This window comes from Salvia miltiorrhiza, chromosome 2 (genome assembly GCF_028751815.1).
Source record: "Salvia miltiorrhiza cultivar Shanhuang (shh) chromosome 2, IMPLAD_Smil_shh, whole genome shotgun sequence".
NCBI lineage: Eukaryota > Viridiplantae > Streptophyta > Magnoliopsida > Lamiales > Lamiaceae > Salvia > Salvia miltiorrhiza.
Window position 1 is genome coordinate 49,182,816 of NC_080388.1, and position 23,232 is coordinate 49,206,047.

Sequence of the window (23,232 nt, forward strand, 5' to 3'; positions counted from 1 at the left end):
GGTTCAAGAAAGAACCACTAAATAAAAGAAGAACGGAGAATCATTTTTAGCCATTCGATCATCAAGATCTACGGTGAATGCATCATCTTGTTGGATGAATGCAGATCCTGAGTTCGAATCCTGAAGGGAGCAATTTTTTTATTTTTTTGAGTGCATTAATTTTAACAACGAATGCATTAAGTTTTAGTAGATGCATTAAATTTGATGGTTCTCACGTTCTCATAAATAATATAATTCTCTCTAGAACCACACCCTATATATATATATATATATATATATATATAGGGTGCAGTTATAATGAGAACCACACTTATCGTGAGAACATAAGAACCATTAAAATCAATGCATCTGCTATATAAATTAATGCATTCGCTATTAAATTTAATGCATCCGAAAATAATAAAATTTTTGTTCCCTTCAGGATTCGAACCCAGGATTTGCATTCATTCACCAAGATGATACATCCACCGTAGATCTTGATGATCGAATGACTTAAAATGGTTCTCCGTTCTAATTTTATTTAGTGGTTCTTATTTGAACCTCTCCCTATATATATATATATATATATATAGGGAGAGGTTCAAATAAGAACCACTAATAAAATAAGAACGGAGAACCATTTTAAGCCATTCGATCATCAAGATCTACGGTGGATGCATCATCTTGGTGGATGGATGCAGGTGCTGGGTTCGAATTCTGAAGGGAGCAAAAAAATTATTTTTTTCGGATGCATTAAATTTAATAGCGAATGCATTAATTTGTATAGCAGATGCAGTAATTTTATTGGTTCTTATGTTCTCACGATAATTGTGGTTTTCACTATAACCGCATCCTATATATATATATATATATATATATATAGGAATGGGATCATATAGATCCCAATGCTTATAATAGATCCCTAGATCCAAATCTTGACCACACATTTATGACATGTGGCGCATCAAAATGGTGACACGTGGCAATGATTCCAAGGCAAAATCTGGAGGGGTAAAATTGGAATGTAATTTTTGGATTTAATAATTAAAAAATATATTTTTTTTTTAGATTTTCTCAAAATAGATATATTTTAGATGCATATAGTTTCACACAAAGATGCATAAAGTTTTCACATGAAATGCATAACTTTGAACAGAAAAATGCATTTAATTTTTCCAATTTTGGTATTTTCACCACCCCACCCCATACCACCCCCCAATCCAGCCCACACCACCCCCCAACCCTCCCCATTACCACCCCCCAAAAATAGGCATGTTTCACATGAATATAAAATCAAACAAAAATGCATAAAGTTTTCACATAAAAATGCATTAAATTATACAAAAAATGCATTTCATTTTAATAAATCTGGTAGTTTCGCCACCCCACCCCTGCCCCTGCCCCCCCACCCCACCCACCCCCCACCCCCACCCCCCACCCACCCCTCCCCCCCCAAAATTTTTTTTTTATTTTTTTTTTCAAAACTGATTTAAAAAAAATTTGGGGGGTGGGGTGGGGGGTCAGTGGTCAGAAAATCAGTTTTTGAGAAAATAAAAAATAAAAAATAAAAAAAAAATTTGTGGGTGGGTGGGTGGGGGTAGGGGTGGGTCAGTGGTCAGAAAATCAGTTTTTAAAAAAATAAAAAAAAAAATTTTGGGGGGGTGGGGGGGTGGGGTGGTAGGGGGGTGGGTGGGGGGTAGGGGGTGGGTGGGGTGGGGTTGGGGTGGGGTGAAATCTTATGCATTTTTATATGAAACTTTATGCATTTTTATATGAAAGTTCATGCATTCTCGTATGAAACTTTATGCATCTAAAATATACCTATTTTGATAAAATCTAATTTTTTTTTTTTTTCGAAAATTACATTCCAATTTTACCCCTCTCCAGATTTTGCCTTGAAATGCCTTGCCATGTGTCACCATCTTGATGCGCCACATGTCATAAATGTGTGGTCTAGATTTGGATCTACGGATCTATTATAAGCATAGGGATCCATCGGAACCCAACCCTATATATATATATATATATATATATATATATATATATATATATATATATATATATATATATATAATGTTTCGGGATAAGAATTTCAAGTGATATTTACCATTTTTTTAATTCGAGTTCGTAATTTTTGTATGTCATTTAATTCATCATAATTACAACGCCTCATCTCTTTTACTTTTCGATCAATCCCACCAATTGATTTCAAGTTGGATCGGTATCTCTACAACAACGGAAGGAGGCACTGGCGGATGGGGGCGGGGGGGCTGAAGCCCCCTCCCAATTTTTGCGTTTTTAAAATTTAATTTTAAATATAGATATATATTTTATTTATATATTTATATATATGTATATGTGTATATAAATAAGAAATATCCAACTATCCATCTTAATTATTTAATATTGTACATTGATTTATCACATTTATGTTATTTTTATCCTATATTTTTTTCTTATTTAATTTTTAATATTGAGTTTGAGTCCATTCTAAAGTTAGAAGTAAAATTACTAATTATTAACAATGAAAGTTAGTTTATTTGTTTAGAAAATGAAATATATTTTTTTAAAAGAATGCATAAAAGTATGTTTTTGTATACTTTCAATCTACTTGATGTTGAATTAATTGAATTGCAAACAATTATCTATTATATTAAGTGATTGTTAAAAAAATGCATGAAAATGAAGTGTACGGAATGCTCAAAAAAATTTGCTTCCGTGTAAATGTCTTCAGACGTCATATATCAATAAATTCAGCCCCCTCTAACCTCAAATCCTGGATCCACCCCTGGAAAGAGGGACATGAACAAGAGACACATAAACTATCTAGATGCATATGTATGTGTTTAACTCAAAAACCATGAGCCTCAAGACATCTCCCACAAAAGATTTTAAAAAAAAAAATTATTGATGAGGTGAGGAAATTCAAGGGCATTTAGGTTGGCCCTTAGAATTCTTCAAGTCTCTATAACAAGGGCATTCATCCCTGTTTCCAAAAGTCCCAGATGGCACACACTTACACTTATCACAACAAATGCCACAATACTCCAAACATCTGTCTTCTCTTCCTGCCTTTGAGCATCGGACATCACACTTGTCCTTGCAAAATGGTGACAGCTCCCCACTGCTGCTTGGGTTGTCCGCCAACGTTGTGCAGACGAGGAGAGAGAGGACTAGGGCTGCACCTATTGTCACCTTCATTTTCTCTCTCTAGCTCTATATATTGATTGATGCTAGTTGCTCTACTACGAGGTGAGGAGAATGAAATGAGGGACTTTATAGAGGGTGCACTGCAAAATTAATTAATGTGGGGATTTCGGTTTTGTTGGTAAAATTAATTAATGTGGGCGTTTTCTTATTGGTATATTTCGATTGTGTTAACACACTCTCCATCAAGAATACATATATGGTACGTGGTTAATATTTTTGTTCCACGTGCGCTAATTAATTATTTTCATTTAATTCCTTGAATTTCGATGGGAGATTACTTTATATTATAAATATGATTTTTGAAAAAATAAATTAATATTTTTATTTAATATTTATTAAATAATTTGTATCAAATTTATCATCAAAACTCTTCTCTAATAACTGAAGCCATGTTGTGTTGAGTAGGGTAAATAGTTTTAACTTATTTTTAAATAATTTTATATGACCTAAAGTTTTGAATATTTTTATTATTATATTAAATTATTAATACATGTTAATCTATCGAACCCCTTTAAAATTTATTAAAAGCTAGATAATCGAATATAAGTTGTAACAATTATAGTCTAATAATAGTATAAATAAGTAAAGATTGCGGTAAATTTCGTAATTAACTATCCGAACCTGTTTAAAATTTATACACTTGTAATTTGTCTCAATCTTGATTAGTAAGTAATTTTAATACTAGTGCTTGTCAAAGTCATAGTAATACATATTAATATGTCAAATCCGTTTAAAATTTATTAAATTCTATCGAATTTTTTTAAATTGTATCAAATTTATCATCAAAACTCTTATCTAACGACTGAATCATGATGTGGTGTTGCATATGGTGAATAATTTTAACTTAATTTTAAATAATCAACTTATTTTAAAATAATTTTATATGGCCTAAAGTTGTGAATAGTTTTACAACCAATTCTAGTGAACGTATTAAATTATTAATACATATTTACCTACCGAACCCGTTTAAAATTTATTAAAAATTAGATAATAAAATATAAGTTGTAACAATTATGGTATAATAACAGTATAAATAACAAAATATTGAAAATAAAATTCAAAATATAAATGTAGAATTTATACAATTAATTAATTATCAATCGAATTTAGATGAAATAATTATGGTAATCACACAAATTAGGTAATTGTACAAATTACATGAATTGATTATTAATTGCATGAATATATCCATTCAAATTTTTTAGTATTTTTGTATACATACTATATTCATAATATATACATATATACACACATAAGATTATATCATATGTAGGTTATTGATTATATATTGATTGGTGTATATCTATTTATGGGCATTAGTTATTTTTATTCAATATATATTTATATATTAACAGTAAATAAAATATAGATTTTAGATATATAATACAAGAATAATGGAACATGTAAATTTATTGATTGCTTGATTATAGACATTTATTTGTAGTTAACGCTTACATATATAATAAAAATAAATAAATAAAATAAAATTAAGAAGAATTGAGAAATTTTAAAATGGTGAAATTTGGTGATGCCACGTAGACAAATCCAATAATTTTATTATAGAGTAAAATTTTGAAGTAGCCAAAATGAAGCATAAAGCACAATTTATGGCCACACATTTAAAAAACATAAAATTTGGCTATTTTTATTGATTTGGACGTTTTTACCCTTAATGCGTGCCGGGTCGGGTTAGACACTTATGGCACTATTAGTGCCATAAGTGCCAAGATTAAGTGCCAACGAAAATTCAAAATAAAACTAAGTAAAATGGTCCTTTTGGCACTTATGGCACTAATAGTGTCATAAGTGTCATACATGCAACAGAAACAGCAGTAATAGAATCAAGAAATCATAAATGGATCATCTAAACCCTAAATGAATAATTAAACCCTAAATCAAGCATCTAAACCCTAAATGGATAATCTAAACCCTAAATGGAACATCTAAACCCTATGGGGAAGTGTTTAAAATGGTTCTTTTGGCACTTATGGCACTATTAGTGCCATAAGTGCCAACGGAAATCCAAAATAAAACCAAGTAATAAAATGATGCGTATGACACTTATGGCACTATTAGTGCCATAAGTGCCATACGCGCAGCGGGCGCTGGCTTTTCCCCGTTAGCGCGCAATTCACCATAAGCTTCTAGCAGCCGCGCAATCACCCCAGCGGCCGAGTAAAAAGGACAAATTAGGCATACCACCTAATTAATGGCCATATTTTGATGTTTTAAGATTAGGGGTCAAAAATTGATTTTCAATCTTCATTATGACCATTTAACTACATTGTTTCTTTATTATATATAAGATTGATGGGAGCCTCTATTTTAACTTTATATGTTCTATTATTCGTATCATATCATATATTCAGTTATTAATTTTACAGTTTTAATAATATATAGTAGTATAAAATGTGTAAACTCTATATTGATGGAGGTGGTTGAGCCACACATCGCATTTCTTTGCGTAAAATGCATGAAAGCTTTTCTCACAGGAGAGCTGATTTTTGCCTGCTTTGGAGATCATGCGTTTCGTAACTAGACAATTTTTATCTTAGACTCTTCTCTCACCAAACTTTAGTTCATGTTCTTTAAAAGAAAAAACTTCAGTTTACGTTGCAACTAGTGAGGCCATTATGCGATGCATGATCAATACAAGAATTAAATGATATATTTAAATAAATAAATATAAATATTAAATAAAATTAAAATATAAATAAATATAAAATATATTTTAAAAATAAAATAAAATAATTCATATCAATTACTCAATAAAATTGTGAATTTTAAAATACAAAATTTCAATTTTGTATAAAATGTAATGATAATTACAATTATTAAATAAAAGGAGAAGTAGCTAATAGTCCCCTATCATACAACCCTCTAAGAGCATCCGCAGCGCTGGGAGCGAAGGCCGGATCGAACCCGGCCTATCGCACCCAGCGCCGTTGCTGCACCCGGGAGCGAAGGGAGGGGGGCGATGGGTCGCACTCGGCTGCTGTGGGAGCGAAGGAAGGGGCGTGTTTACACGCGCCCCTTTTCAAACCAAAAAAAAAAAACAAAAAAAAAAAGGAATGGGTGCAATAGAGGGTGCAAGCGTTGCTGGAGTGGGTGCAGCGTTGGAGGTGCTCTAACACATTTACCTCCCTATCTCTTAATTGTAGGCGGTGAGCACTCCCAACAGATCACCTAAATGCATCACTAACTCTAAATTTAAACAATTGAAAATGAGATAAAAAATGCATTCAGCATATCCCATAAATTGGAATTCAAAATTTGGAATAAATTTTGGAATAAATCCACTTTTGGGAATTTCAACACTTCGCTTGAGGAGCTCTATAATAAGCTCTCTTCTCTTCAGACACATATCGATAATGCTGGCTATTCTGAGGAGCTCTTTGATCAAGAAGTTGAACTTGAAGCCTCTATCTCGGTCATGCTCTCTCGGAAAGATGACCTGCTTCGCCAGAAAAGTAGAATTCGATGGCTCCAGGATGGAGATCGAAATACTCAGTTTTATCATAACATGGTGAGAATGAAGCGCGCTAGTCATACCATCAAGCATCTTGAGATTAACGACGTCCTGGTTGATAATAATAACACTTTGGCGTCTCATGTGGAAAACTTTTATAAATCTCTTTTTGCGGCGGATTCGAATCTTGGGGGCGATCTTTCGTGGATTACTAATTATATCACCAGTAGCCTCACTGTGGACCAGAACTCGGCTTTGGTTACTTGTCCGACTACGACGGAGATCAAAGCGGTGGTCTTTGCTATGGACAAAGATAGCGCTCCCGGCCCGGATGGCTTTGGAGGTAGTTTCTACCGTTCCGCTTGGGACATTATTGAGCATGATTTCTGTTCCGCCATCAGAAGATTCTTCACTCATCATTATCTCCCTTCGGGTCTCAATTCCAATACTCTGAGCCTTCTTCCCAAAAAAGTAGATGCAAAAGTTATCTCTGATTATCGGCCCATCGTTCTTGGCAATTTCTTTTACAAAGTTATTTCCAAGATTCTGGCGATCCGGCTGAATGCTGTTGCTGCCACCATCGTCTCCAACAATCAATTTGGCTTTATTTTGGGACGTTCTATTCATGAGTGTATCACTCTTGCCTCGGAAGGGGCGAACTGCATGGAGAGGTCTTTACACGGCAAAAACATGGCTCTTAAAGTCGACATTCATAAGGCCTTTGATACGCTTAGATGGGATTTTCTTCTGTTCGTGCTTCAAGAGTTTGGCTTCTCCAATATTTTCTGCTCTTGGATCAAAACTATTCTAAGCTCGGCTCGCATCTCTATTAGGTTCAATGGTGCTCTCTATGGCTATTTCGAATGCGGCCGCGGGGTAAGACAAGGAGATCCTTTGTCTCCCATTCTTTTTGCCTTGGCGGAAGATGTTCTTAGCCGTATTTTTCTGGATGCTGCTAATCGGGGTTTAATCACTGGCATGCGTTTCTCGAGATATTTGAGTTTTCCTTCTCATCTGCTTTACGCTGACGATGTCCTCCTGTTCTGTCAGGCATCAAAGCGTAATTGCATTATTATAGACTCGATTCTTCAGCTATATGCCACGGTCTCTGGTCAATACTGCAACAAGCATAAGTCTACTCTTTACTTCGGGAAAGGGGTGTCTCCTGGGCGACGTTCTCGGCTTCAACGGGTTTTGGACTTCAACATTGGCTCCATGCCTTTCACATATTTGGGAGTGCCTATTTTCTCGGGACGACCTTCTTCTGCTAAGCTTCGACCTATCTATGATCGGATTCTTGCCCATTTCCCTAGGTGGCAAGGTGGTCAACTCTCTATGGCGGGCAGGCTCTGCTTAGTCTCTTCTGTTATCAACAGTTCTGCGGTACATAGCATGCTTGTTTATAAATGGCCAGCGAAACTTCTGCATGCTCTTGACAGAGCTTGTAAAGCGTTCATCTGGACTGGGAGTACTCTGAAGAAACCTTCTTTTTCTGTGAGTTGGAACAGAGCTCGTGCTCTGAAGGAACATGGCGGCATTGGAGTCAAATCTTTCTCTGACATCAATAATAGTTTCATGTTTCGGCTTGGTTGGTATATTATGAACATGAACAGCTTCGGCTATCGGCTGCTTCGTCAGAAATATCTCACTCAAACCATGGATTGGGCTTCCAAATGGGCGAGTTCGTCGATTTGGACTGGTGTTAGAAGGACGATTCGGGAGATTGCTTCGAATACCTTCTGCACGATTGGCACTGGAGATTCGATTTATTTTTGGAGAGATAATTGGCTCGGATATCGGTTGATCGACAAAATTCAAATTCCGGAATTCATGACACCATATTTCTCTCAGAAAATTTCAGACTACTACTTTGATAATAAATGGCACCTCACTTCTAGTTTTATGCAGTCTTTCCCACGCATTTCTCTCGACATCATATCTACCCCCATTCCTGGACTGGCGGACGACAGATCCTGGATACACTCGGGTTTCGGGAACATTACAGCTGCTTCGGCCTTTGCTCACATTCGACCTCAGTTCCCTAAGGTCGACTGGGGCTCCTGGATTTGGGCCCCTTTTATCCCCGCTAGGCGATCTCTCTTTGTCTGGCGCACTATTGTTGGCAAGCTTCCTACCTTTGATATGAACCGCCTCTTTGGTATTCAGGGGCCGAACCGCTGCACTTTATGCTCGGCAGCGGAAGAGACGATGGATCACGTTCTGTTAAACTGTCCATTCTCGGCTTCTATTTGGGCGGATGTCTTTCGTTGGTTTTTGATTGAGAAACCTTTGCCGTTGGACGTGGGCAGCATGATTCGCTTCTCTATCCACCAGAACAACAGCAAACAAGTTGGCAATTTGTGGAAAGCTGGGGTTGTCTCTCTCCTCTGGAGTCTCTGGTCTCACCGCAACAACGTCATACACAAAAATTTAACACCTTCGCGCCACTTGATTCTCAAGCAGGTCCGGGTTTTTCTTGGTGAAGCTGCCAACAATTTTGTCCTTGGTACTATGGCCAACTCGGTTTCTGATCTTCTCATTCTTAAGAATATTTCCATCGCTGGACAACCCAGGAAGCCGCTCTCCTATATTTACGTTGCTTGGCACCTTCCACCGCCATCTTGGATTAAAGTTAATACTGATGGTTCGGTTCGTGAAGGGAGGATTCATGCGGGGGGCGTCTTTAGGAATGCCTTCAATGACGTTCTTGGTTGTTATCATTTCTCAGGCGGCCAGGGGGTTGCGTTCGAAGCAGAGCTTTTAGCTATTATTATTGCGATTGAATCTGTGCATCGTGCCAAATGGGAGAGAGTTTGGTTTGAGTCGGACTCTTCTTACGTAGTTCAGCTTCTTCAGTTGCACTCTGAAACGGTTCCTTGGAGATTCAAGCCTCGGTGGCAGCTTGCTCTCTCCAAACTCCATACTTTCACATGGCGCATTTCCCACATTTTTCGTGAGGGCAACAGATCGGCGGATTTTTTGGCTTCTCAAGCTTGGGAAGAGGGTTTTTGGCCTCATGCCATTGCTGGTTTAAATGATTTTGTCAAGGAGGATGTTTCTATTCCCTATTTTACTCGTTTCGCGTGATTTTTTTATTTTTTTCTTCGTTCTGGATCGGTTTCGAGCCGGGAGGCCTAAGGGTAATGGTTCGGCCGGAATCCTTGAGACCTCCTAACTCAGCTCTGTCAACCTTGATCCTTGACGAGTACTCTTTTTCCTCAACTGTTTTGAGGTTTTAACGAGGCTCGGCCCTTAGTCTGCAGCTTTGTGCTTTCAAGGGTTTTTGGTTTTCCGTTGTTTCTTTTTAATAAAATCTTATTTCAGCATATCCCATAAATTGGATGGGGCCCACAAAAAAAATTACACCTACCTAAATTCAATCTTAAATTTACACCTACCCTAAATTTATTTTAAGCTTATAATTAGTAGGGCCCACACATAATTATTATTTTTATGTAGAAAATAAGAGATCTGGTGTATGCATTTATAAAATCGAAATCCTAAAATTAAATAGGGAAGCTTTAGGGAGGAATATAGGAGCATAATTTTGGGATTTCTGTTGGGAGTGCTCTTAGCCCCTCAATATCTCATAAAGAGTGCAAAATCCCCCATGTTCCTGACGGACACTAAACATCGTTAAATATTTTTTTTCTTATTTCTTATTTCACTATAATATTTGTTAAGCAAAATACACTCCTACAAATATTTCTACGCAAACCTCAACCCTAATTAATAATTAACAACTATCATTAAATATAAATTCGCATTTTTTGGAACAATCGACGAATACCCAAATATTAAAATATGCTCATGCAATTGCTTCTATTTATTCCTCCAAGAAGCATGATCCATTGACCATGATATCCAAGTGGTATAATAGAGAAAAATACGTGAAAGCTTATGAACACCAAATTTTACATATTTTAATCTTTGCATACTTGTCGATTGTTCCCAAAAAATGCGAATTTATATTTAATGATAGTTGTTAATTATTAATAAAGGTTGGATGTTTGCATAGAAATATTTGTAGCAATGTATTTTACTTAACAAACATTATAGTGAAACAAGAAATAAAAATAAAAATAAAAAAATATATAACGGTGTTAAGTGTCCGTCAGGAACAAAGGGGGTTTTTGCACTCTTTATGAGGTGTTGAGGGGCTAAGAGCACTCCCAGCAGAAATCCCAAAATTATGCTCCTATATTTCTCCTTAAAGCTTCCCTATTTAACTTTAGGATCTCGATTTTATAAATGCATACACCAGATCTCCTATTTTCTACATAAAAACAATATTTATGTGTGGGCCCTACTAATTATAAGCTTAAAATAAATTTAGGGTGGGTGTAAATTTAAGATTGAATTTAGGTAGGTGTAAAATTTTTTGTAGGCCCCATCCAATTTAGGGGATCTGCTGGATGCATTTTTTTATCTCATTTTCAATTGTTTTAGCCTAAATTTAGAGTTAGTGATGCATTTAGGTGATCTGCTGGGAGTGCTCTAACAGCCCACAATTAAGAGATATGGAGGTAAATGTCTTAGGGGGTTGTATGATAGGGGGTATTTGCTACTTCTCCCTTAAATAAATTTAAAAACTATTCGATAATAAAAATTAGTATTACGCATTATTATTATTATTATTAAATTGAGATTTATTAAAAAAGAAAAAAGAAAAATCCCTTGAAAGCACAAAGAGCAGAGACTAAGGGCACAAATCTCAAAAAGAGACTGAAAAACTACGGAGCAAACAAAACAGAAGGAATCGAAACAACTTAATACATGAAATCATGAAAATCATCCATTTCATCCGACCAACGTCCCTGAACGACCTTATTCATTGCATTCATACTGGGCCTATTGGTAAGGTCGACTACAAACTCCCTTGGCTTGTATCCCATTTCCTCCGCATTTCTAAGTCTACTTTTAATGCAGCCTTCCGGAATTGCATGTACAGACTCTCTGCCCTTTCCTGATCCCTTTGGACGGCCACGTCCGCGCTTCTGCTCTGAGAATAACTGCATTCCTTGATTAACCTGCTCCTCTAACCGATTTATACGATTCGCAATATCCTCGGGATCGGACTGCTTATCCCCATTCACCTCCTTAATTGGAGAATTAACATGTTGGCCCTTAAGACCTTCTGCCCCAACTACCAATTGCTGAGATTCTCCAATCTCGCCTGAAACTGAGGACTTATTAGCGTCACCCACATCCACATCGCCTACAACATCTGCAATGATCGTCTCCTCCTCTTCAGAGCTACACTCATGGAGAGGCTTGTCATAAACCGAATCTGGACCGGTTTTGCGATGGCCTCCAATAAATCTGGTCCTGTCATCGTAGCCGCATCCGTCCCATGACTTGAATCCTCAATAGCAAGAACGTTATAACTATTGCCTTTAGTAGGAGAAGTTGCCCTCAAAGCCGAAGAACCCACAACCGACACCGGTCCCCTCGGCGTGAACTGTTGTTGCTCCGTCAAAGGAGCAGCCTGCTGCTGCTCGGTCTCTGGCTGAGATTGTGAGCCATCTGCAGCCTCCTCTGAGAGTAGCGCAAACCGATTTTTATCCTGAGTTTGCGGGGAAAGTTGCTGCTTCTCCTGCTGAGTATGTCCCGAAGCCGGAACCACCTGCCATTGAGGACCCTCCGGCACCGGTCTTTTGAGAACCTCTGCTGAAACCTTAATGCCTGCTTCCCCAACCTGTTTCTTGCGACATCCATCCGACGAGTGCCCCGTAACCTTACAACGGCAGCAATACAAAGGTAAGTTTTCATAAACAAATTCAACATGGAATGAAACATCCTCTCCATCAATGAGGAGATTTTTAGGAAGAAAATGGGACATATCTAATTCGACCAATATGCGTGCATATTGTCCAAAAACACGGTCAGCCGAGGCTCCATCAATTTTCAAGGGATGGCCTAAAAATCTTCCGATACCGGCAAGTATCTCCGGCTTCCAGTATTCAATCGGCAGATAATGGATTCGAACCCAGACATTAGCCAACGATGAATTTTCCTTAAATGGATCAAAGTGTTTAGTCCATTCCCGAATTCGCAGAAAACCCTTCGTCAGATCCCAAATAAGCTTTCCCTTAGCTATGGCTTTATCTTCCGCATTCATAAAACGTAACGTAAAGTACCCCTTTCCCAACGGAATCAATTGCCAATCTGCAGAGGTCTGCCACAAACGCTGAAGTTCCTCTTTTAGTTCCATAGCAGTTCGCGGTTGATCCCCTTTCTGCAATAGTAATCGTCCGGTGAGAGCATGTTTGAAGTCTTGCAAACCCTGAAGATACATCTCTCGAGGGACTTTCAAAGAAAACTGTTCCCCATCCTTCGTGGAACGCAAGGCATGGTAACGGTGAGCGGGGAGGTCCTGGCGTTTCGTCGGCCTATTCAGAGCAATATTAGCATAAGTCTTTGCCCCATGTGCCAGCGAGCGAGCCTCGCCGGACTGGTTTGCCGATGATAGCCCAGCAACTGATTTAGAAGAAGCCCCAAGACAAGGGTTATCGATCGTTTGGCCAAGAGTTCCGCTTCGTGGACGACCCTCGTCGAACTTACTTGAAATCTGCCCAGCGACAGCACTGGAAGGGACGAGCGGGTGCCCTGGAGTTCCTCGTCGTGAGACAGCATCGAAGTTGGATGACACAACAGGGAGATTGAGCGCTCCCTTATCTCCGGTCCGCGGCGAACGGGCGGCTGATTCCATGGCAACCAAGGCTGGCGGCGCTAGGGTTTAGGTGTGGACATCTCTCACGGCGCCTTATGAATTCACATCAATATATATTACGCATTATTATTATAGAGTTTTACATGTCATAATAAATAAATAAATATTTCCATACACAAATATTAAAAAAAATGTAAAAGTTTAATAAAGAGAGAAAATAAAAAAATTTAATTTTTTTTCATAACTTAATCGTTTTAAATTCATTTTTATGATTTTTATACTATATTTTAAATTCAATTTAAAATGCATATTGAATATTTTTTTCATGAATCAAATTTGATGATGTTTAGAAAAAAAATTAAAATATATTTAAAAAACTAGTGAAAAAAATGGTGGGAGAAAAGAGAGAAAAAAAGAGGGAAACAATGGAGGGAAAAAACTCCTATTTTATACTCCATCCATCCCCGAAAATTGTGACCTTATTGTTATATCGGTACGTCCTTGAAAATTGAGATCTTTCTTTAGAAATGATCCCATAAACTTTCTCTCGCACTATTTACAAAAAAGTGTGGGGCCCAATCTCCACTCAAACACAACCACTACATTTTTTTTCTTAAAACCCATGTCATTTCCCTTGGGTTACAATTTTTAGAGACGGAGGGAGTATATCACAAAAACTTGGGTGCAACCGGTTACACTGTGCAACCAGTTTGCACCCGACCCAAATTTTGACCCGCATGGCGCTGACCGGGAACCCACTTAAATTTAAAAAAAAAAAATTGAAATCTTCCGCCTATAGATAGGAAATGAATACATTTACAATAATTAAGGTACCTAGCACAGTTGGTTTAGGGTGGAAAATAAGAGGCAGAGGTCGTGTGTTCGAATCTAGGCATACGTTTCTCAGCTCGTTGGATGTTTCCTATTCAAGGTATCAATTGTGCAACTTTTTATAATCTATTTATTTCTCTAAACTAGAAAACTACGTTTGCATAAGAGTTTCATTTACATATATTCAATCTTTTAAGGTATTTGTGCAGATTAAAATCTTATGTACTTCCTCCATCCATAAAATTTATGCCACATTACTTTTGACACGAATTTTAATAAAATGTGAGTGAAGTTGATAGTGGAGTAAGGGTCTCACTTTAAATGTGAGTGAAATGGTGTGGACCCTACTACTAAAAATGGATGTGACATATTTTTTGTGGACAGACGAAAAATAAAATTGTGGCATAAATTCTGTGGACGGGGGGAGTATGAAATAGAAGTAGACCATAAGGATTCATTGCTGAATGATACATTGCCTAAGAGTGTTTGGCTTTTCACTCACTATATTTTGTTGAAGGAGTTGAAACAAGGTTTAATCGTATGAACAGAAATGATGATGGTATTCGTGTAAGAACATCGAAATTAGAAGTATTTTCAATTTGAGGTCGTCATTTAGGGAAAGGGCATGGTGCATTATTAGTTGATGACATACTAGAAAAAACTCATGAATATGTGTTTTTTTATTGTTATCCAGTAAAGCAATTCATTAAGTATTTTATTTTCAATAATAGTTAATCCTTATAATAGATGCAATATTAATGAATTTTAATCATTCATATTCAGATAACACTATGAGGTGGCGAAGAAAGAACATCCTCATTTTACAAAGTATGAAATTGAACGAATCCATGTTGACCAATTTGTGTCATGGTTTGCTAAAAGAGTAATTAATAAATGAGTTGCTAACTTTTTATTATATTTATAATTATCATTCAATAATTGTTTTCTTGATTTAACATGTTCAATTGTTAAATGATGAAGATCCCTTTTCTTGTGATCTAAAATTGCTACGAACTCATCACAATCGGATTTTAGTGAATGGTTTTAGATTTCACACAAAAGAAGTGGAATCAAGAAAAACACAAAATAGTGAAGTTGTGGTCAATGCAACGACATCTAAGTTTTCAAGTATTAAAGACTAAAATCCTATTATGGGAGAGGTTGCATATTATGGATTATTGAAGAATATTATTGAATTAGATTACACTTGTGATAGAAAAGTTGTTTTATTTGATTGTAATTGGGTTTCTCAAGGAAAGAGGGTACAACAAGATGAAGATGCCTCACAATGAGCCATTCATTTTGCCATCTCAAGCAAAGCAAGCATTTTATGTGGAAGATGATGATGATATAGGATGACATGTTGCTATACTATCAAAGGCTAGGGATGTCTATGATATGGATCCAATTGATGCATTCTATATCCACATGCAAAGTGAAGTTTGTAATGTTTTAGATGCGGATCAAGGGAATGAAGATTTGAATTTGACCCGTGAAGACACTAAAGGATTTATTGTTGAGGCTTGATTGTTAAGACTTTAGCGTTAGACTAAGTGTTGAGACAGCTTCTATTCTATCTAAAGTATTATTTTATATTAATTTTTTTTATGTCTATCTAATGTTTCATCTCCTGTATGTAATTTTGGATGCCTTATGAAACTATACATTATATAATTTACTCATTATATAATTTCAAATATCTATGCAATGTTTTATAGTTTCATCTCCCAGCGGTTCAGGGTCCGAAAACCAGCCCTTCAAATTTTAGGCTGGTCGGTTCAGGCTCATGAAATTTTCGAACCTGAACCGTCGATTCGGGTCCGGAACCGACGGTTCCTGAACCAGTGGCAGCCCTAGATAAAGGTGTAAAGTGGTGACAGGACAACTCAAAAAGTAGTATTAAATGCCTAATTTTATTTCTAAATTTGGGTTGGGTCATTTAAACTGGGACAACCAAAATAGAAATTAGGTCATTTGCAGTGGGACAGAGGGAGTAACATTTATGATGTGTTAAAAACTTACTAAGCCATTTTCGTTACGTATTATTGGTACGTTTGTCAAAGAAAAGTCGGGGTCCAACTTACTTACTGACCTTTGGGCTAGAAATCCAAATGAAGGGTGCATACTTGTTAATTTCAACAAGAGAGGTCAACCTATTGGCCCTAATAAAAAGATATTTACATGATTTTTGGGTACATTAGCAATAAACAGTAAATTCACTCCACTTGACGTTGAGGGCTGGCACAAAGTGCCCCAAACAAGAAAGAATGAATTGATAAGGATGGTGAATGTACTGAATTACTACATCTTTTCTTATTTAACTTGATTATATGTTGATGCTTAATTATTCAAACAGGAGAGATTGGAAGTTCCAAAAGAGGCAGAACATTGGATCTTGTTATCTATAGGCAAGAAAAGACGGCATTGGAGGTCAAGGATCAAAGGTGGATCTTTTGTACCTACATTGCAAATTGAGGACCAAGCCCATAATAGACATATTTAGGTAAACGAAGATCAATGGAATAATTTATTAGCATATTGGACCAAAGAAGATGTAAAGGTATTTGAAATTGACACATTAAATAGTTTATTCACATTTTATTTCACTGACATCTATTTTCAGGAAACAAGTGATAGGAAGAAAGATTATAGATGGTGTTCTGTTATAAAACAGACTACTGGGAAGTTGAGTTTTGTTGAAGTCGAGGAAGAGTCGGTAAGAATTTGATAATACTTTTTATTTACAATGAGATACATTACTAACATATGCACTTACCAATTTGTGAACTTATTTTAGTAGAGAGAACAATTGGGTCGATCTCCATCACGTGTAGAGATGTTTGATGCATGTTTTACTGATCTCAGTGGCAATCCATCATGTGATGAAGTTGGAACTGCACTTGTAAGATTACAAAAGAATGTCTATAATATAAAGTTTTTTTATTACAAGTTTCCTATTACGTGTTAATAAGTTAACTTGACAGGCAAAAATGAAAGAGATCCAATCAAAATTACCACCTTATTCCGGAGATCCAATTGGACAAAGTGATACATTTTTCTAAAGTTATGAGCAAAGATCTACGTGGTAGAGTACGCATAGCTGGGTTAGGTGTTAGCCCTTCAGACATCCCGGGTGATGTTCCAAGTCATAGTACTTGCTATCGGATGGTATTGGAAAATCAAGTAGCACTGGCAAGAATGGAGAAAAAAGTGACTGCTGCCACAAATATGATTGCAAGTTTACAACAAAAGATGCAACAAAATACTAGTAATGTTTCTACAGCACGACGACCTGTGTCACCTAGTCAATCTTCGAATTTAATCAATCTGGGACATACATTTCAGGTTTATACAACAGTTTTTAATCTTTTCTGTTATAATTTTTTTATTGAGCTCATCAATTATTGTTTAATTGAATAGCTTGGGGGTGCGGTGCTCTTGAAGAATTTGTTCAATTCTAGAAAAATTGTAGCTAAATATTGGGTTTAAAGTGTAGATCCCAATCACGGCATTGGAGGAAAACGACTAAGATTAAATTGGTATAAAGTTCAAATTTTAATTCCTATAGAATGGGAAGAAGATTTGATTCGGCCATATTCAAACTTGTCCACAATTGGAGATGCAATTAGAGCATGCGTTGCATGGCCTCAACACTTGGTAATTATATTTATTCTTTTTTTTTTTTGTATTGTACTTATACTTATGCATTTTGTTGGAATTAATGATGGTGGTGGCAGAAGAGTACGCTGAACTCATAATTATGATGTTCTTTTCATTTCATGTGACCAACGACGATGATGATTGAAGAAGATTGATCCTGTTGTTGTCTCTTTTTTTAGCCTTTGCCACGACAAAATCAATGAAAGAAACTTATGTTATGGCTATTTCATCAAAAAATTTCTGAGTTTTATTAAGATTTAACATGGTCTTATAGCCGTGGTGACATACAAGAGTGGTGGAGCAGATGTATTTCATAAATTCTTAAATTTTGTTGTTTTGTAACGAGTCCAGTTGAAAAATATACACGAATTTAGTAGCAATTTGTAATTTTAAAATGTTACATAAATCTAGATCAAACTAGAATTTTTAGAACAATATAGTATATAATGTAGTAGGACACTAATTTTAGGACACTCCTAAGTGTCACAAAAATGGATTTTCAAGCATCCTCTGATAGGACTTTCGTGAGCATCCTATTACGGCGAATGTCCCATTATACATATTGTGACTAGCGCAAATTGAGCTCTCTTAGAAAAAGTCCTATACAGATGAAAGTCCTATTATATAATATAATAGGACACTTGCGAGAGTCCGATTAGGAGAATTTTGTTGTAGTGAGTTGTTTATTCATATGTGCTTGATTTTTTTTTTTTTTTAATTGAGATATGAAGGGATTCAAATTCATAGCCGGATCACCCATTATTACAAATAAATGAATACTACTGTGCTAATACTCGAATTGATTAAATCATTATTAGTTAGTCAACTTATAATGTAATATTTTAAATATAATGTTTAGTACAATTTTTCTTTCGATATTAATTTTTGTATTGATAATTAGCTTATAAATTAATATTTAGTGTATATAAATTTTTTAATATTTTTTATACTAGTGACAACTTATGAAAAGCATCATACCAATTAAAATTACCTGGAAAAATGCTCAAATACTGTCAAAGCTCAAATCCAAGATTTCTATATTAAAAAACTAGGAAGACCAATTCGATAACTTAAAAAAAGAAAGGGAAAGAAAAATTCACAAATTCAAGGAAAATTTCCCTAGACAATCACGAGGATCATTTTCTCCATTAATATTTGTTTCTAAGAAAACTGATATATAGTTAATATATAAAAAATTTCCACATATTAATATTACTCCAACTCTCCAAGATTACTATTAATATTTAGCCATCTTTTGAAAAGCATCATATACGCTCCTATAAATTCAAATTATACTTATGTATGAAGTACTCTCTTTATGGTTTACTACGAATGTATTCTTACTTCACCCTCGATATTTAGCCCGATTTCAAGTCTCTTTCATATATGTTGAGCTTAACTCCGAGTTGGCTAAGCTTATTTTAAAGAGCTTATAAGCTCTTGGAGCTTATAAGACGTTTCAAGAGCTTATAAGATGTAATATCTCAAGATCTTATAAGTTGTCAAAGTGTTTGGATAATTGAACTTATAAGCTATAGAGAGAATTTTTAGATAGTGAGAGAAAAATATTTTTATAGAGAAAATCGAAGAAAAATGAAATTAGAATGATATATGATGAAAATAAAAAATTATAGTCGAGTTAATTTTGTAAAATGTGTGTTGCTTATAAGAAAATGAGAAAATAAGTTGAGGTAGATGAACTTATTTTTTGGGGAGCTTATAAGCTCTTAGAGCTTATTTTTACAGCTTATAAGCTCTTTAGGAGCTTATTTTGCCAAATATTTTGAAAGAGCTTATAAGCTCCTAAACAGCTTATAAATTGTTTTAAAGAGCTTATAAACTGTTTTAAAAACACCCTAACTGCTTCACCATTAGCATATTCTTGGTCCCTTTTTTGGCTTAGACTACTCCCACCCGTGACTTTGGGGGAGTGTCATGCGCATAAGACAAAAGAAAGTGGAAATAAAAGAAATTACAAAGTCATGGTAAAGCCATGACCCGGGTACCGCCCCAAGTCACCATCTCCACTTTTTCTCTTTCTCATGCTATATGTCACATTATAATTGGTGGATTAAATATTTTGATGAATAAAATTTTATAATGTTTTTTTTATATATAAAATATATTAAAATTATATTAAAAATTTTCTTATTTTTAACTCTATAAATAGAGCCCAATTTCACTATATTTTCACACCCAAACAAAAACTCTCTCTTTCTTCTTTTCATATTTCGTTGAAATTTTCCTCACAAATTTGTTTCTATTTTGATAATTACAATTTTTTTTTAAAAAATATTTATTTTATTTATTAAATATAATAAATAAATATTTAATTTTAATTTATATTTTATTTTAGATATTAAGATAATTTAAAAATAAAGTGAAAAAGAAAAAATATGAAAGTTGGGTTGGTGTCACCATTGGGAGTAAAAATTATGTTAGGTTGTGGGGTGTGTACTGGATGAAAGAAAAATTAATATTTTATTAAAACGTGAAGTAAGGTTGAGTTGAGTTAGTGTCACGACTGTGGATAGTCTTAGGAGCCTTGTAAAGTGTAGAGCGGCCGACCTCACTAATGTTGTTTTTTTCATTTGAACGAGAGATCTTGGCTGGATCTTTGTAATCACAGGAAACTTCCAATTCTAAAATTATTCAAGAATTTTTTATACGTACGTCGAGACATAACCATTTTTGGTCATGCATAGACGATTTAAGAAAAAGTACAGCCAAGGAGAGCTAGCTCATGTGATAAAATTGAAGCATTTAAACGCTCTCATTTATGAGAGGTCTTGGATTTAATCTTGCCTACGAACGATGTAGTTTTCTCATTTTTGTGTAGTAGTTTTCTCACTTTTGTGTGAGTAGTGATTCCGATCGTGTGCGATTATTTTTTCACCTTTGTGTGGTAGAGGTTCGTCTGCGTGCGAGTTGCTTATTTGATTATATTTAGATATCCCTTGTAATTTTAATTTAAAAAAATTGTACTGTCATTCAAGCTGGCATTAAGAGGGAAATTAAGTCAAGAATTAAGGAAAAAAACGAAAAGGAATTCTAATTCAAAAAAAAATGTACGTCATTCAAGCTGGCATTAAGAGGGAAATTTAAGTCAAGAATTAAGGAAAAAAAAATCTACAGTACGTTCCATAAAAAGAAAAACAATAGGTCCCATCATAGATATTTTTTGCACTACAATGTTTAACATCGGACTTATAATAACAAATTTCTTGGAGTTAATATCTAAGATCAGATTTATAATTAGTCTCTGCAACACGTTCCAAACATAAAAGTAAAACAAAAAGTAAAAAGAAAAATCCAAAAACATACATAGCTTGATCCGCCAAAAAACATACTCCCTCTGTCCACCAAAGATATGCCATAATTTTATTTTTCGTTCGTCCACAAAAAATATGCCACATTCATTTTTAGTAGTAGAGTCCACACAACTCCACTCACATTTAAAGTGGGACCCTTACTCCACTATAAACTTTACTCAGATTTTATTAAAATTCGTGCGAAAATAAAGTGACATATCTTTGGTGGACGGATGAAGTACATAATTCACTCTGTTCGACAGAAAAGAAAAATCCAAAAACATGCATATAGTTGTGACCATGTCTACATTAATTGTAATAGGAAACCCAATAGCCCGATAAATATATTTCCACACAACATTTGGTTCAAATTGAAAACAACCCAAATCATCATCTAATTTAGTTTGTAAAAATCCATACAAAGGTGTATAGCATTATTAGAAGTCTGTCTATAGGGATCTAGGAGCCTGAGAGTAGCCACGAACTCTATCAACCAATCTTTCCTTATCGGGGAGACATTCCTTAATAAATTCGTTGTCACATAATTCATCTGCCCATTTGCACAAACTAGGAAATTTGTCTTGTGTGAAGAGATGCAGCCCCACCACTTGATCAACAATTGGAAACCAATAGGCTAGGAAACAACCAACCATATCTACATACCCAATTTGGTCGCCTCCGAAGAATTTCTTTCCCTTTACTTCACTTTCCAGAATCTTTAAGCCTTGAGTTGCTTCCTCTACGGCCTTTTCTCGCTCCTCTCCTCTGCTCCATAGAGCTTTCCTCGTTGCAGGAGCACACTGCAAAATTTTGATATTTATCAATATGGAATTAATTATCAGTTATCAGGCATGTGATTAATTAAAAAAATGGAACCTTTTCATCGATGAAGTTAGCCCAGAAACGAGCCATAGCTCTTTCATAAGGATCTTTGGGCAGAATGTTTGGACCTTCCCAAATTTCATCGATATATTCAAGAATCACAGCGGATTCAACGATGGATTTGCCGTCGTGTAGAAGCACAGGCACTTTTTTGTGAATTGGATTGTGTTGTAGAAGAAGAGGCGATTTGTTTACCACATCTACTTCAATGTATTCATATTCAACGCCTTTCATTTTGAGGGCCATTTCCACTCTCTTCACAAATGGACTGAACCATCCTCCTATCACCTTCACTTTTTCCATTTCTCTCTGATCTCTCTCTCTCTCTCTCCCTGGCTCTTGTTATATAGTGGTTTCGTACATAGTTTTTAATCTTGAGCTATGCTTCTTTCTTGTCTTATCTATATTGAATTAGTGTGTAACCCGTCGAAATTCGACGGATAATTATTTTATATTATTATTTAAATTATATGATATTATTTTTATATAAGTAATTATTTATATATAAATTATTTTAAATTTATTTAATTTGAGATAATATAATTGAAATTATATTAATTTGAACCATATTCTTTAATTAAATGTTAACTTTTTGTTTGAATAATAAATATTATTTTTATATAAATTTTTATTTAATAATGTTTTGAAAAAGATTGATATAAGATTGATGATTTTTTTCATGTGAGCATCATCTCGTCTAAACTATGTAGGATCATATCATCATCTAACGCTTGAAAGACGATATCTAACGTTTGAACACCAGACTTTTGAGCAGCATCTCGTGTAGACCTTAAAATACAAAAAATGAGTTTTTATGCGTCAATTTTTTTAACACCACTATTTGGAGCTTTAAAACTCAAAGTTAACTTGTGAGATTGTATGATTTGTAGCTTCCAACATCATAACTAACTTGTAAATATTATTTTGTATGGAACTTGAAAAAATCTTGACAAAATTTTATGCATTATTAGCTTCAAATATTATAATTGGGTTCCGAGAATCATCTCATTTGGAGTTTGAAATAATAAATTTAACTTGTGAGTATCATCTCATTTGAAGTTTTAATGACCACAACTAAGTTACAAAAATTATCTCGCGTGCAACTTTAAAGATTATTATCATCTTAAGCTTATAGAATCATAACTACTTCTAAACATATACTCCCTCCGTCCCCAAAATAAGTTCATCTTTGGGGACGGCACGGGTTTTAAGGAAAA

The 23,232-nt window shown here is 35.2% G+C and overlaps 3 protein-coding genes across 3 annotated transcripts; 1 reads left to right on the forward strand and 2 right to left on the reverse strand.

Annotated features, from left to right (window-relative positions):
• Positions 1-2,676: 2,676 nt before the first annotated feature.
• Positions 2,677-3,225, reverse strand: LOC131011916 (peamaclein-like). Its single transcript, XM_057939817.1, has one exon. The coding sequence runs from the start codon at positions 3,178-3,180 to the stop codon at positions 2,905-2,907; it is 276 nt and encodes a 91-aa protein (XP_057795800.1). The 5' UTR covers positions 3,181-3,225; the 3' UTR covers positions 2,677-2,904.
• Positions 3,226-6,260: 3,035 nt separating this feature from the next.
• LOC131009652 (uncharacterized) lies at positions 6,261-9,692 on the forward strand. Its single transcript, XM_057937063.1, has 3 exons — positions 6,261-6,311; positions 6,548-9,474; positions 9,560-9,692. The coding sequence occupies exons 1-3, from the start codon at positions 6,261-6,263 to the stop codon at positions 9,690-9,692; spliced, it is 3,111 nt and encodes a 1,036-aa protein (XP_057793046.1).
• Positions 9,693-21,361: 11,669 nt separating this feature from the next.
• LOC131011917 (probable glutathione S-transferase) lies at positions 21,362-22,357 on the reverse strand. Its single transcript, XM_057939818.1, has 2 exons — positions 22,010-22,357; positions 21,362-21,933 (listed from the first exon to the last, which is right to left on the reverse strand). Exons 1-2 carry the CDS (start codon positions 22,316-22,318, stop codon positions 21,583-21,585), a joined length of 660 nt encoding a protein of 219 aa, XP_057795801.1. The 5' UTR covers positions 22,319-22,357; the 3' UTR covers positions 21,362-21,582.
• Positions 22,358-23,232: the final 875 nt, after the last annotated feature.